The sequence below is a fragment of the Nerophis lumbriciformis genome, linkage group LG18 (genome assembly GCF_033978685.3).
Source record: "Nerophis lumbriciformis linkage group LG18, RoL_Nlum_v2.1, whole genome shotgun sequence".
In the NCBI taxonomy this organism is placed as follows: domain Eukaryota; kingdom Metazoa; phylum Chordata; class Actinopteri; order Syngnathiformes; family Syngnathidae; genus Nerophis; species Nerophis lumbriciformis.
The window spans coordinates 7574580-7590378 of NC_084565.2; the positions used below are offsets into that span (position 1 = coordinate 7574580).

At 40.0% G+C, this 15799-nt stretch overlaps 1 protein-coding gene across 1 annotated transcript in view; it reads left to right on the forward strand.

Moving 5' to 3' along the window:
- Positions 1 to 15799, forward strand: part of oca2 (oculocutaneous albinism II) — a 185120-nt gene that overhangs the window by 66396 nt on the left and 102925 nt on the right. The window contains exons 10-12 of the mRNA XM_061977567.1: positions 692 to 763; positions 832 to 897; positions 6230 to 6286. Of these exons, the coding sequence (XP_061833551.1) occupies positions 692 to 763; positions 832 to 897; positions 6230 to 6286 (195 nt within the window). The remainder of the gene's footprint in view (positions 1 to 691; positions 764 to 831; positions 898 to 6229; positions 6287 to 15799) is intronic.

Consider the following 15799-nt stretch of genomic DNA (forward strand, 5'->3'; position numbering starts at 1 on the left):
GCTTGACTGTCATCTTCCGGGAATGTAAACAATGAAACACCGGCTGTGTTATCCGGCACAACAGTCAAGGGGTGCATTCACCTGCCGCAATACACCGCTTCCCACCTACAGCTTTCTTCTTTGCTGTCTCCATTGTTCATTGAACAAATTGCAAAAGATTCACCAACACAGATGTCCAGAATACTGTGGAATTTTGCGATGAAAACAGACGACTTAATAGCTGGCCACCATGCTGTCCCAAAATGTCCTCTACAATCCGTGATGTCACGCGCAGGCGTCATCATACCGAGACGTTTTCAGCAGGATATTTCGCGCGAAATTTAAAATTGCACTTTAGTAAGCTAACCCGGCCGTATTGGCATGTGTTGCCATGTTAAGATTTCATCATTGATGTATAGACTATCAGACTGCGTGGTCGGTAGTAGTGGCTTTCAGTAGGCCTTTAAAGCCTGGTCCAGCTGTTTACTGACACATACTATTCATGTTTAAACAATTTTTACTGCAAATATCAGGTATTATCCTTCTTGACTACGATATTAGCCACATTGGTCGATTTCTAGTATTCCTTTGTTTTCAAATGTGCACACAAAATGTTCTATTTGTGGATGTTTTTTTTTCTTGCTTTATCTTTACAGTTTGGACATTTTGTTACAGTTTTAAAAAACGCGTCATTTTTTTTGGCACTTTTCAGATCGTCCATCGCACTCTGGCGGCCATGTTGGGATCATTGGCCGCCTTGGCAGCTCTGGCCATCATTGGCGACGTAAGTCCGTGTTTGACGTCGCGAAAAAGACGGCATGCGTAGTTAATAGTTTGCTTTTCGCCCTGCAGAGACCCAGTCTGGTCACGGTGGTGGAATGGATCGACTACGAGACTCTGGCTCTCCTCTTTGGCATGGTGAGGAAATGACCACGCCATCTCAATTATCATTCCTTTGAATGTGTGGTAAAAAAAAAAAATTGATTGTTAAACTTTGTCTCCATGGATACAAACATGTCCTGCCTGGCCAGGTGTGAACCTGGAGAGCGCCTATGCAGCTAAAATACGCTAGAATTAGACCCTGTAGGCTGAATCAATGCATGATGGTTCCTTGGAGCAGGCTGAGGCGTCTGTGACGTTTAACAGTAACTCATACTTGCCAACCCTCCCGGATTTTCCGGGAGACTCCCGAAATTCAGCGCCTCTCCCGAAAACCTCCCGGGACAAATTTTCTCCCGAAAATCTCCCTAAATTCAGGCGGAGCTGGAGGCCACGCCCCCTCCAGCTCCATGCGGACCTGAGTCCGCTTTCCCACAATATAAACAACGTCTACAGTAAAGCAGTTTGTCTGCCGTAAACAGCAATGTTGTGACACTCTTAAACAGGACAATACTGCCATCTAGTGCATTTGATGAAAGCACTTTTGTGCGTGCCACACAGCAATGCATCATCAGAGAGGCTGTTCAGCATGGTTAGAAAGATAGTGACAGAGAATAGAACAAGGATGGACAATTCAACCATCAACCATCAACTCAACAATGAGTAGATGAGTGTTATGTGTGTGTATATGTGTAAATAAATGAACACTGAAATTCAAGTATTTATTTTATTATATATATATATATATATATATATATATATATATATATATATATATATATATATATATATATATATAATAAAATAAAATAAATATATATTTATAGCTAGAATTCACTGATAGTCAATTATTTCTTTTATATATATATATATATATATATATATATATATATATCCATCCATCCATTTTCTACCGCTTATTCCCTTCGGGGTCGCGGGGATATATATATATATATATATATATAAAATACTTGACTTGGTGAATTCTAGCTGTAAATATACTCCTCCCCTCTTAACCACGCCCCCCGCCCCCACCCCCCACCTCCCGAAATTGGAGGTCTCAAGGTTGGCAAGTATGCAGTAACTGCTTTAGCTTTTACAGGCAAAACCAGTCTGACCAGTAGCCTCTCTGAACATGCAGTTAAAGTACTAGAATAATGGGAAAAAAGTTGCTCCTATATTGAAGCTATTATCATAAATATCTGATTTATGACACCAAAAGTCTAATAAATAGATATGATCAACATAGTGTCAATATAACGAAGATTGCCGAGCCATTTTGAGAGATAAAGTAGCAAGCCAGTGTCAGGACTTGGTCAAAAATAGGACTCAGATGCAGAGTGGAGAACAATCCACTCCCCCCCGGCCCCCCCCAACCCCGCCCACCTCAACCGACGCACGGGGGGGTTTGGTGGTAGCGGGGGTGTATATTGCAGCCCGGAAGAGTTAGGGCTGCATGGGATTCTGGGTATTTGTTTTGTTGTGTTTACGTTGTGTTACGGTGCGGATGTGCTCCCGAAATGTGTTTGTCATTCTTGTTTGGTGTGGGTTCACAGTGTGGCGCATATTTCTAACATTGTTAAAGTTATTTATACGGGCACCGTCAGTGTAACCTGTAACGCTGTTGGCCAAGTAATAATAATAATAATAATAATAATAACTGGGATTTATATCGCGCTTTTCTAAGTACCCAAAGTCGCTTTACATGTAGAACCCATCAATCATTCATACCTGGTGGTGGTAAGCTACTTTCAGTAGTATGCATTGCATTTATATGTGTGTGCGTGCTGAAGTCGCACATTTTTTGTGATCGGGCAGTCACGTTGTCGGAATGGATGAAAAGCAGACGTGACGACAGCTCGTGGAGGACGATAAACGCAGTGCCTTTAAAGCACGCCCCCAAGACTGTGGTCCGGGTGGACTATGAGATATAATGACTGATGAACAACTTTGTTCGATAATGAAGGTTGCCTCAGCTCAAAGCCTGAGCCCCGACATTAATGAGCTAGCATCCAAGAAAAGATGGCAGGTATCTGGCTTGGGCACATCAGATTAGATCAGTGTGTTGCAAACTGAGCAGTTTAAAGTCCTGAATGGTTGGTTTATTCATTGTTATTCTATTTCCTAATTTATTAGCCTGTGGAAAAAGTTAATGTTGACATTTACCTCAGAAGGCTGCAAATAGAAAAGAGGCATTACATTTTTATTTAAATTGTATTTGATATGCCATTGATATTTTTTAGTTATAATTATTATTATTTGAAACTGGATTTTGCATGTCACTATAAAGTTATATAAGCCTTGCTTGTTCAATATTCAATGCAAAGCTTGTTTGGGTCCCTATTAAAAAGTTAATTTGTTCAACCTTGGCCCGCGGCTTTGTTCAGTTTTAAATATTGGCCCACTCTGTATTTGAGTTTGACACCCCTGCTCTAGTGCGACTTATGTTTTTTTCCTTCTTTATTATGCATTTTCGGCCGGTGCATTGACAGTCGACGGACAAGTGTCAATGCCCTTCCTCCCCCGTCATCCCGTTGGCAAGCAACAACATTTGTCCGGGAGGGCGAGGGTCAAGCCAACCTCACCCCCACAAGACCAGACACTGGACAGTTAGGCGGGGTACGGGACTGGAAACTGCTGGCAGACCTGGGCCAGAGACTCTGCTTCCCAGTTGAGATTGCGTCCACCAACCTGCGGCCAGATCTTGTTCTGTGGTCAGCTTCGCTCAGGCTCGTGTACATCATAGAGCTCACGGTGCCCTGGGAGAGTGCAATGGAGGAGGCCTACGAGCGCAAGAAGTTGAGGTACACTGAGCTTGCAGCCGATGCGCAACAACAAGGCTGGAAAGCGAGGGTACGCCCAGTGGAAGTAGGCTGCAGAGGGTTCGTGGCCACCTCAACATCCAGGCTCCTCAGGGAAATGGGAGCGCGAGGGAAGGCCCACCGGCAGGCAGTCAAAGACCTCTCAAAAGCCGCTGAAAAGGGGAGTCAGTGGCTGTTGGTCAAACGAAGGGACTCCACCTGGGCTTTCAAGTGAGTGATGGCATCTAGGGAGTGATCCTGGGACGCTGGGACTCACTGCTGAACCCTCTGGAGGTGTCGTGGGCCTATCAGCGAAACACTGAGGAAGGGGGGCGCCCACTTGATAACCCAGAGGATGCCTTCACTCACTTGACCATCCCACAAAGTCGCATAGGTGTCTCAAGTATGCATTAGGGGATTGTAAAATCTAGTCCTACACAACAGATCTTTGAAACTGGATTTTGCATGTCACTATAAGGTTATATAAGCCTTGCTTGTTCAATATTCAATGCAAAGCTTGTTTGGGTCCCTATTAAAAAGTTAATTTGTTCAACCTTGGCCCGCGGCTTTGTTCAGTTTTAAATATTGGCCCACTCTGTATTTGAGTTTGACACCCCTGCTCTAGTGCGACTTATGTTTTTTTCCTTCTTTATTATGCATTTTCGGCCGGTGCAATTTATACTCTGGAGCGACTTATAATCCGAGAAATATGGAATATTATTTTAAAGGGGAACATTATCACAATTTCAGAAGGGTTAAAACCATTAAAAATCAGTTCCCAGTGGCTTAATATATTTTTCGAAGTTTTTTTCAAAATTTTGCCCATCACGCAATATCCCTAAAAAAAGCTTCAAAGTGCCTGATTTTAACCATCGTTATATACACCCGTCCATTTTCCTGTGACGTCACATAGTGAAGCCAACACAAACAAACATGGCGGAAAGAACAGCAAGCTATAGCGACATTAGCTCGGATTCAGACTCGGATTTCGGCACTTAAGCGATTCAACAGATTACGCATGTATTGAAACGGATGGTTGTAGTGTGGAGGCAGGTAGCGAAAACCAAATTGAAGAAGAAACTGAAGCTATTGAGCCATATCGGTTTGAACCATATGCAAGCGAAACCCACGAAAACGACACAACAGCCAGCGACACGGGAGAAAGCGAGGACGAATTCGGCGATCGCCTTCTAACCAACGATTGGTATGTGTTTGGCATTAAAGGAAACTAACAACTATGAACTAGGTTTACAGCATATGAAATACATTTGGCAACAACATGCACTTTGAGAGTGCAGACAGCCCATTTCAGGCGCGCTAAGAACATATATTTTTCCACGATTTCAGCATTCAGGTTAATCATACCTAAATAGACACAAAATACTGCATTACACAAGACTACCCGAATGTACTCGAATGATTGAAAAAAATAAATGTTTTTAAGCTAAATTATTGGTAAACACAGTTTATGTATAATCATTTACGTAAAACCGCGCGTAATGAATACAGTTTTCATCAATTAATATATTCTGTAGACATACCCTCATCCGCTCTCTTTTCCTGAAAGCTGATCTGTCCAGTTTTGGAGTTGATGTCAGCAGGCCAGGGAAGATAGGGTCTTTATGGTTGGAAATGCATCTGCTTTGAGTGTCGCAGGATATCCACACATTCTTGCCATCTCTGTCGTAGCATAGCTTTCGTCGGTAAAGTGTGCGGAACAAACGACTGACCATTTCGTCGGCTTTCCCCACAGCCTCGTATTTTGAACAAATTTCGTCCAATTTCTTGCCACTTTGGCATCTTTGGGCCACTGGTGCAACTTGAATCCGTCCCTGTTCGTGTTGTTACACCCTCCGACAACACACCGACGCAAGTGAGAAAATGGCGGATTGCTTCCCGATGTGACGAATAATAGAAAGGCGTTTAATTCGCCAAAATTCACCCATTTAGAGTTCGGAAATCGGTTATAAAAATATATGGTCTTTTTTCTGCAACATCAAGGTATATATTGACGCTTACATAGGTCTGGTGATAATGTTCCCCTTTAAAACTGTAAGGGACAAGCGGTAGAAAATGGATGGATGGATAGATTTAACTGTAGATTTGTGCACAGCTGGAGGCATAAAAGACTGAATAAGTGTACCTGTAGATGTGTCCCACAAAGTATCTTTAGCGATGGTGAAGGTCTGGTCTGAGGGCCATCAATGTCATGATGAAATCATAGATCGCTGATGCATAACGTGGGCCTTTCTTGGGGGAAGCGTCTTTAGCAGCAGGCGTCGGTATGTTTTCGAAACACAGTCGTAGCAGGTGGCTGATGAGGTTTGATGAGTCGAAGCGCAATGTTTTTTCCCCTCCTCGTGCAATGTTTGCAGAACATTTGTTGCAAAATAGCACACACTCCTGTGAAACAGTGAAGAAGCCCCACACCATGGACGCCACATCGTGGCACTAGTCAGAGAAAAGGAGCGTTCTATTTGCTGATTGGAGCTTCAATCCTTTCAGTGACTCTCTGCTTACAACACACTCTAAAATGTCCTTTTGAATAAATGTGTATCTTCTTTTTACAGATGGTGCTGGTGGCCATTTTTTCAGAGACGGGCTTCTTTGACTACTGCGCCATGAAGGTATGTAAGTGATAGTGGAAGTAAGCATTTTTTTGTAGGCCTCGGCCGATATTCGATAAGTCAATTAACCCGGACAATAAATGAAAATGAAGTCGGTAAGTTTTCCAGCCTCGATAATCGCCATATGCATGTGTTACAAGAGCGGTCACCCTTTTGCATCGGTTTCAGATGCTGCGGTTAGCACTAGCGTATTAAAGCAAATTAATTGAAAAACCGTGATTGATAACCACACTTTGCTAAAATGACGGCGACCAATTGGCGTTAACTTGCTAGCTGAAATGCTAACATGAAAACAAGAGACCTTAACCCTGTAAGAGCCAAATATAGAAAAACCTAAAAAAAAAAAAGATTGACCTTTCAGATGTTGTTGTAGGAGGCATTTGATGCAGTAATTGAAGAGTTTAAAAAAATAAATGTTTATGTATGTTTTTAGAGAAATGTTGTAATATTGCAACATTGGGCTTTGATGATAATTTCTGTATTTGTTCTCACGTTGTCTGAACAACTAAGGGTTCATTTGCAGGATTGATTGCTTACTTATCCCCATAACGGTATATACCATTAATAATAATCACACATTAGTTATATTTTTATGAAGTCATCTGTTACAAACATAAAAAATATGAAACAAGATAAAACTCTTAAAAAAACGCTTTTTCCCCCTCTTTTTTTTCTTTTCATGACATTGGTCATGAAGACTTTCATTGGTGGTGAAAGTCCTAAAAACAGTCCCTGTCGTCTGTAAAACAAAGGCGAACATCACACTTTCTGCATTGTGTGTTGGTGTATCCCATACTTGCCAACCCTCCCGGATTTTCCGGGAGACTCCCGAAATTCAGCGCCTCTCCCGAAAATCTCCCGGGACAAATTTTCTCCCGAAAATTTCCCGAAATTCAGGCACACAATATAAACAGCGTACCTGCCCAATGACGTTATAACTGTAGAATGATCGAGGGCGAGTTCTTAAATTTCTTATGTGGGTTTATTGTTAGGCAGTTTCATTAACATCCTCCCAGCGCGGTAACAACACACAACAACAGCAGTCAAGTTTTCGTCTACTGTAAAGCAGTTTGTCTGCCGTAAACAGCAATGTTGTGACACTCTTAAACAGGACAATGATGCCATCTAGTGCATTTGATGAAAGCACTTTTTGAGTGCCACACAGCAATGCATCATCAGAGAGGGCGTTCAGCATGGTTAGAAAAATAGTGACAAATAGAACAAGGATGGACAATTCAACCCTAAACTCAACAATGAGTAGATGAGTGTTATGTGTGTGTATATGAGTAAATAAATGAACACTGAAATTCAAGTATTTCTTTTATTTATTTATATATATATATATATATATATATATATATATATATATATATATATATATATATGTTTATATATGTATATATATATATATGTATATATATATATATGTATATATATATGTATATATATATATACATATATATATATATATATATGTATATATATATATATATATATATATATATGTATATATATATATATATGTATATATATATATGTATATATATGTATATATATGTATATATGTATATATATATGTATATATATATATATGTATATATATATATATATATGTATATATATATATGTATATATATATGTATATATATATATATATGTATATATATATATGTATATATATATACATATATAGGTTGGCAAGTATGTGTTGAGCGGTTTGTCTTGACCGATCTGAGGGAACATTCAGGCTTTGCGACACAACATTTGCTCCGTTTTGTGTGGAAAAAGTTTGTCAGAAGTGGGTCACTGCTGCTGAGAGACGTTTCCAAGGTTCTTATCCCCCCGCCATATGACGTCCTGTTCTCGCACACCCCGCCAATGATCGATGCCTGCCGCCGAGCTGGTTAGAACTTGCCGCCCTCAAAGGTCAAAGGTTGCTGGGACCTCTTCAAAGCTTGGCCAGAGATCAAGAATTTCACACGGATGTCTTTGAGGGTGAAGTGATGAGGTGGTGACCTTTTTGGGTCAGTGTGACGTCGCGGGCACGGCAACAAGCAGACGTGGCTTGATGAACCTTTTTAGTGACTCGGTGGGCATGAGTGTAAATTGAATGTGACCGTAAATCTCCGACTGCTGTGCGGTTAATGTGAGGCCGCCTCTCCAGTCCAGCGCACCTTCATTCCCTGTGTAGGTCAAGGATGTGCATCATCTTTTCATCTTAAATCTTCTGTCTCGTAACACAGGAGTGCGGGGCTGTGTCTGTCCACCGGGAGCCTCATCAATTTTAAAGTGCGGGGGTGATGAGGGCCACTTCTCCAAATAAAGACCACTTTGCTGCCTGTCGACACATTTTTGACATTCAACTAGGGCAGGGGTCGGCAACCTTTACCACTCAAAGAGCCATTTTGACCAGTTTCACAAATTAAAGAAAACAATGGGAGCCACAAAACTCTTTTGAAAATTAAAATGAAATAACACTGCATACAAAGTTTTTTTTTCTTGCTTTGTGCTATGTATAAACCAAGGGTCTCAGACACGCGGCCCACACCTTAATATGAAAATTGAATGTTAGTGTAGCCCGCAAGTTTTATATGAATGGCGCTTGACAGCGTCATACTTGTTAACCTTCCCGACTTTTCCGGCAGACTACAAATTTCAGGGCAATCATTCTCTCAAACGTGCTGTGAAGGTACAACATGTAGCGCCCACTACAACCAGTGTGCCGGCCCAGCCACACGTCATATGGGGCTTCTGCTTGCTCATGTAAGTGACAGCAAGACATACTTGGTCAACAACCACACAGGTTACACTGACGGTGGTGGTATAAAAAACTTTAACACTCTTACTAATAATGCGCCACACTGTGAACCCACACCAAACAAGAATGACAAACACATTTCGGGAGAACATCTGCACCGTAACACAACATAAACACAACAGAACAAATACCCAGAATCCCATGCAGCCCTAACTCTTCCGGGCTACATTATACACCCCCGCTACCAAACCCCGCCCACCTCAACCGACGCACTGGGGGGGGGGGGTTGTTGATGTGTGGGGGAGCAGGGTTGGGGTGGGGGCGGGGTTTGGTGGTAGCAGGGGTGTATAATGTAGCCCGGAAGAGTCAGGGCTGCATGAGATTCTGGGTATTTTTCTGTTGTGTTTATGTTGTGTTAAGGTGCAGATGTTCTCCCGAAATGTGTTTGTCCTTCTTGTTTGGTGTGGGTTCACAGTGTGGCGCATTATTAGTAAGATTCTTAAAGCTGTTTTATACCGCCACCGTCAGTGTAACCTGTGTGGCTGTTGACCAAGTATACCTTGCTGTCACTTGCGTGTGCAAGTAAAAGATGCACTCAACAAAAGGCTGGGCTGGCACGCTGTTTATACAGATTGTTGAGGGCGCGAAATGCTGCACCATCATGGCACGCCCTTATTATTATTGTTAGGGTGGAAATCGGAGAATATTAATCCCGGAAGTTTTCTGCGAGAGGCACCGAAATCTGGAAATCTCCCGGGAAAATCGGGAGGGTCGGCAAGTATGCAGCTGAGCCGCAACAGAGTGATCAAAGAGCTGCATGCCGGAGCCGCGGGTTGCCGACCCCTGTAGGGCGGGGGTCGGCAACCCAAAATGTTGAAAGAGCCATATTGGACCAAAAATACAAAAAACTAATCTGTCTGGAGCCGCAAAAAATTAAAAGCCATATTACATACAGATAGTGTGTCATGAGATATAAACTGAATTAAGAGGACTTAAAGGAAACTAAATGAGCTCAAATATAGCTACAAATGAGGCATAATGATGCAATATGTACATATAGCTAGCCTAAATAGCATGTTAGCATCGATTAGCTTGCAGTCATGCAGTGACCAAATATGTCTGATTAGCACTCCACACAAGTCAATAACATCAACAAAACTCACCTTTGTGCATTCACGCACAACATTAAAAGGTTGGTGGACAAAATGAGACAGAAAAAGAAGTGGCATAAAACACGTCCTAGAAAGTCGGAGAAGGTTATACATATAAACAAACTACGGTGAGTTCAAGGACCGCCAAAATTAGTAGGACAAAACGGCGCTCGCCAAATACTTGAATCAGTGAAGCATGTTTAATATAAACAGTGTGCTTTATAACAATTAGGGAGGTTTGTGTCATGTTTGTCCTTCTACAGAAACCATATTAACACAAAAAATATATTTTTTTCCCCTCATCTTTTTCTATTTTTCATACATTTTTGAAAAAGCTCCAGAGAGCCACTAGGGCGGCGCTAAAGAGCCGCATGCGGCTCTAGAGCCGCGGGTTGCCGACCCCTGAACTAGGGGAACTGCACTTATTCTGGAATGTTGCCTATCATTCACAATCCTTCTGTTAGACAGGAACACATACCGTATTTTCCGGACCATAGGGCGCACCGGATTATAAGGCGCACCGCCGATGAATGGTCTATTTTTGATCTTTTTTCATATATTAGGCGCATCAAATTATAGGGCGCATTAAAGGAGTCATGTTATTATTATTTTTTTTCTAAATGCAAAACACTTCCTTGTGGTCTACATCGGTGTTTTTCAACCTTTTATGAGCCAAGGCACATATTTTTTATTGAAAAAAATCCTGAGGCACACCACAAGCAGAAATCATAAAAAAAAATGAAACTCAGTAGCCGATATTGACAATTAAAAAGTCGTTCTCACAATTGTTGGATATGAATTTAAAGCATAACCAAGCATGCATCACTATAGCTCTTGTCTCAAAGTAGGTGTACTGTCACCACCTGTCACATCACACCCTGACTTATTTTGAGGTTTTTGGTGTTTCCTAGTGTGTAGTGTTTTAGCCCTTGTCCTGCTCTCCAATTTTGGTGTTTTTTCCTGTTTTGTTGGTATTTTCCTGTTGCAGTTTCATGTCTTCCCCTGAGCGCTTTTCTCCGCACCTGCTTTGTTTTCGCAATCGAGACTATCTAAGTAGTGCGGACGCTATCCTTCTTTGTGGGGACATTGTTGATTGTCATGTCATGTACGGATGTACTTTGTGGACGCCATCTCTGCTCCACAGTAAGTCTTTGCTGTCGTCCAGCATTCTGTTTTTGTTTACGTTGTGTCAGGCTTGTCCCTGACAGTTTGACTATGTCTTAGTTTTTCCTCTGCGTTTGTCTTTGTTTCCTGTCAGCACTCTTATTTTGGTTATTCCCTGATTGTCTCTCTGAGTGCTTTTTCCCCTCAGCTGTGGCTGATTGGCACCGGGCCACACCTGGTGTCAATCAGCCAGCTACTATTTAAACCTGCTTTGTCCTCCACTCGGGGTTGGAGTATTGTCGTGTCGTTGTTTGCTGTCGTTGCTAGCTGTGTGTGTTAAGCTATTCCCTGGATCCTGCTTCCTGGTTTCTGGTTCGTGTTTTCCTTTTCTTATTTTTGAACATTAAAACCATGTTTTCCTGTACCAAGCCTGCCGCCATCTCTGCATCTTGGGGTTCGTCAACAACACATCTTGACAGAATACTCTAGTGATGGGTTGATGAGGCGTCATGAAGCGTTTCGACACATTGCAAAACTGTATTGATACTGTGTCGATACTGTGTGACTAAATACTGACATCTGCTGGACATTAAAAATCCCTACAGGCAACCTATGGACCGACTCAACTGACACTGATTTGATGCCCTAGCACAGGGGTCACCAACCTTTTTGAAACCAAAAACTACTTCTTGGGTACTGATTAATGCGAAGGGCTACCAGTTTGATACACACTTAAATAAATAAATATATTGTCATTTGTAAGTTACACGTAAGTGTGATTTAAACAAGAATAGCTAAATAAATAAATTTATATATATAAAAAAATGGGTATTTCTGTCTGTCATTCCGTCGTACATTTTTTTTTCCTTTTACGGAAGGTTTTTTGTAGAGAATAAATGATGAAAAAAACACTTAATTGAACGGTTTAAAAGAGGAGAAAACACGAAAAAAATTAAAATAAAATTTTGAAACATAGTTTATCTTCAATTTCAACTCTTTAAAATTCAAAATTCAACCGAAAAAAAGAAGAGAAAAACTAGCTAATTTGAATCTTTTTGAAAAAAATGAAAAAAAGAATTTATGGAACATCATTAGTAATTTTTCCTGATTAAGATACATTTTAGAATTTTGATGACATGTTTTAAATTGGTTAAAATCCAATCTGCACTTTGTTAGAATATTTAACAAATTGGACCAAGCTATATTTCTAACAAAGACAAATCAATATTTCTTCTAGATTTTCCAGAACAAAATTTTTAAACGAAATTCAAAATACTTTGAAATAAGATTTAAATTTGATTCTACAGATTTTCTAGATTTGCCAGAATAATTTTTTTGAATTTTAATCATAGTAAGTTTGAAGAAATATTTCACAAATATTCTTGGTCGAAAAAACAAAAGCTAAAATATTTATTATTCTTTACAATAAAAAAATTTTTTTTACTTGAACATTGATTTAAAAGAAGAGGAAGAAATTTAAAAGGTAAAAAGGTATATTTGTTTAAAAATCCTAAAATCATTTTTAAGGTTGTATTTTTTCTCTAAAATTGTATTTCTAAAAGTAATAAGAAGCAAAGTAAAAAATAAATGAATTTATTTAAACAAGTGAAGACCTATCCATCCATCCATTTTCTACCGCTTATTCCAAGTGAAGACCAAGTCTTTAAAATATTCTTGGATTTTCAAATTCTATTTGAGTTTTGTCTCTTTTAGAATTAAAAATGTCGAGCAAAGCGAGACCAGCTTGCTAGTAAATAAATACAATTTAAAAAATAGAGGCAGCTCACTGGTAAGTGCTGCTCTTTGAGCTATTTTTAGAACAGGCGAGCGGGCGACTGATCTGGTCCTTACGGGTTACCTGGTGATCGCGGGCACCGCGTTGGTGACCCCTGCCCTAGTATATACAATAATATAAACCAAGTCATTGTATTTCATTTAGGATTATTTCATATCTTCATTTAAATAAAAATATATTTTTATATTTTTTAGATACAGTCAATAAATAATGTGAACATGTATCATAACATGGAAATCTAAGAGAACGTGTTGTGGATGATTGTGGACTGGGAATTTTTTTAATTTTATTTTTTTACACATTTTTATAAAAAAAAAAAAAAAAAAAAGTTTTTCCGACGTATTACATTTTAGACGATTTCTCTTCTTAGTTATTATTTCTCCGGTTGTAGAAAAGACACGCTCACAGGGCACAGAGGAGGCGTCAGTGCGACACAGTTCGCGTATCGGTCACATGACCAAAACAGCTCATGATCGGTCACGTGACTTTCTAAAAGCGGTACGCGCACCGACACAGGGTTTTGCTCTATGAGCTCGACGCATGCGCCGATGCATCGGTGTTGCCGGACCCATCACTAGAATACTCCAACCCCGAGTGGAGGACAAAGCAGGTTTAAATAGTAGCTGGCTGATTGACACCAGGTGTGGCCCGGTGCCAATCAGCCACAGCTGAGGGGAAAAAGCACTCAGAGAGACAATCAGAAAATAACCAAAATAAGCGTGCTGACAGGAAACAAGACAAACGCAGAGGAAAAACTAAGACATAGTCAAACTGTCAGGGACAAGCCTGACACGTTGCAGCCAGTTCAGTTTTAGTTTCGTTCTGCATAGCCTTCCCTAAGCTTCAATACCTTTTCTTAGCGGCACTCGCCTTTTGTTTATTTTTGGTTTAAGCATTAGATACCTTTTTTACCTGCACGCTGCCTCCCGCTGTCGTCTGCATATCGTGAGCTCTCGACAGCACCAACACTCAACGACACATTATTTGCAGATTATAATTACTGGTTTGCAAAAAATATTTTTAACCCATTTAGGTGAATTTACAGTCTTGGTCAAAAGTGTACATACACTTGTAAAGAACATAATGTCATGGTTGTCTTGAGTTTCCAATAATTTCTACAACTCTTATTTTTTTGTGATGTAGTGATTGGAGCACATACTTGTTGGTCACAAAAAACATTCATGAATTTTTTTATGAATTTATTATGGGTCTACTGAAAATGTGACCAAATCTGCTGGGTCAAAAGTAGGGATGTCCGATAATGGCTTTTTGCTGATATCCGATATTCCGATATTGTCCAACTCTTTAATTACCGATACCGATATCAACCGATATACGCAGTCGTGGAATTAACACATTATTATGCCTAATTTGGACTATCAGGTATGGTGAAGGTAAGGTACTTTTTTTTTTTAAATTAATAAAATAAAATAAGATAAATAAATTAAAAACATTTTCTTGAATAAAAAAGAAAGTAAAACAATATAAAAACAGTTACATAGAAACTAGTAATGAATGAAAATGAGTCAAATGAAGTGTTACAGGTTAGTACTATTAGTGGAGCAGCAGTGTGTGCTTACGGACTGTATCCCTTGCAGACTGTATTGATATATATTGATATATAATGTAGGAACCAGAATATTAATAACAGAAAGAAACAACCCTTTTGTTTGAATGAGTGTGAATGGGGGAGGGAGGTTTTTTGGGTTGGTGCACTAATTGTAAGTGTATCTTGTGTTTTTTTTGTTGATTTAATAAAAAAAAAAAGAAAAAAAGAAAACGATACCGATAATTAAAAAAAAACGATACCGATAATTTCCGATATTACATTTGAACGCATTTATCGACCGATAATATCGGCCTGCCGATATTATCGGCTCTAGTCAAAAGCATACATACAGCAATGTTAATATTTGCTTACATGTACCTTGGCAAGTTTCACTGCAATAAGGCGCTTTTGGTAGCCATCCACAAGCTTCTGCTTGACCACTTGACCACTCCTCTTGACAAAATTGGTGCAGTTCAGCTAAATGTGTTGGTTTTCTGACATGGACTTGTTTCTTCAGCATTGTCCACACGTTTAAGTCAGGACTTTAGGAAGACCTTAATTCTAGCCTGATTTAGCCAATCATTTACCACTGTTGATGTGTGTTTGGGGTCATTGTTGTCATGACTTGATCTTGGGTGTTTGCTTTTCCGGGATGCAACGGAAAGTTGGCACGGGCGAGACGGGAATGAAGGTACATGATTTATTTAAAGACTATAAATACAAAAAAAAAGGATCAAACAAAAAGCGCGCACAGTGGCGGAGAATAAACTATGAAACCAAAAGACTATAGCAAAAAAGTACAAATGAAAAGCACGCACAGTGGCGGAGAACAAACTATGAAAAACAAAAAGACTATAAACATGGAACAAAAACTTACTTGGCTTGGACAAAAATAGTTGCATGAAGAATGGACATGGAAAGAATGGACAGAGCATAAATGTGGTGAGGTCGTCAGAAAGACAAACTGAAAAACACTGAACTTAAATACTATAGACATGATTAACGAAAACAGGTGCGTGACTCAAAACGTGAAACAGGTGCGTGACGTGACAGGTGAAAACTAATGGGTTGCTATGGTGACAATCAAGAGTGCACAATGAGTCCAAACGTGGAACAGGTGAAACTAATGGGGTAATCATGCAAACAAGACAAGGGA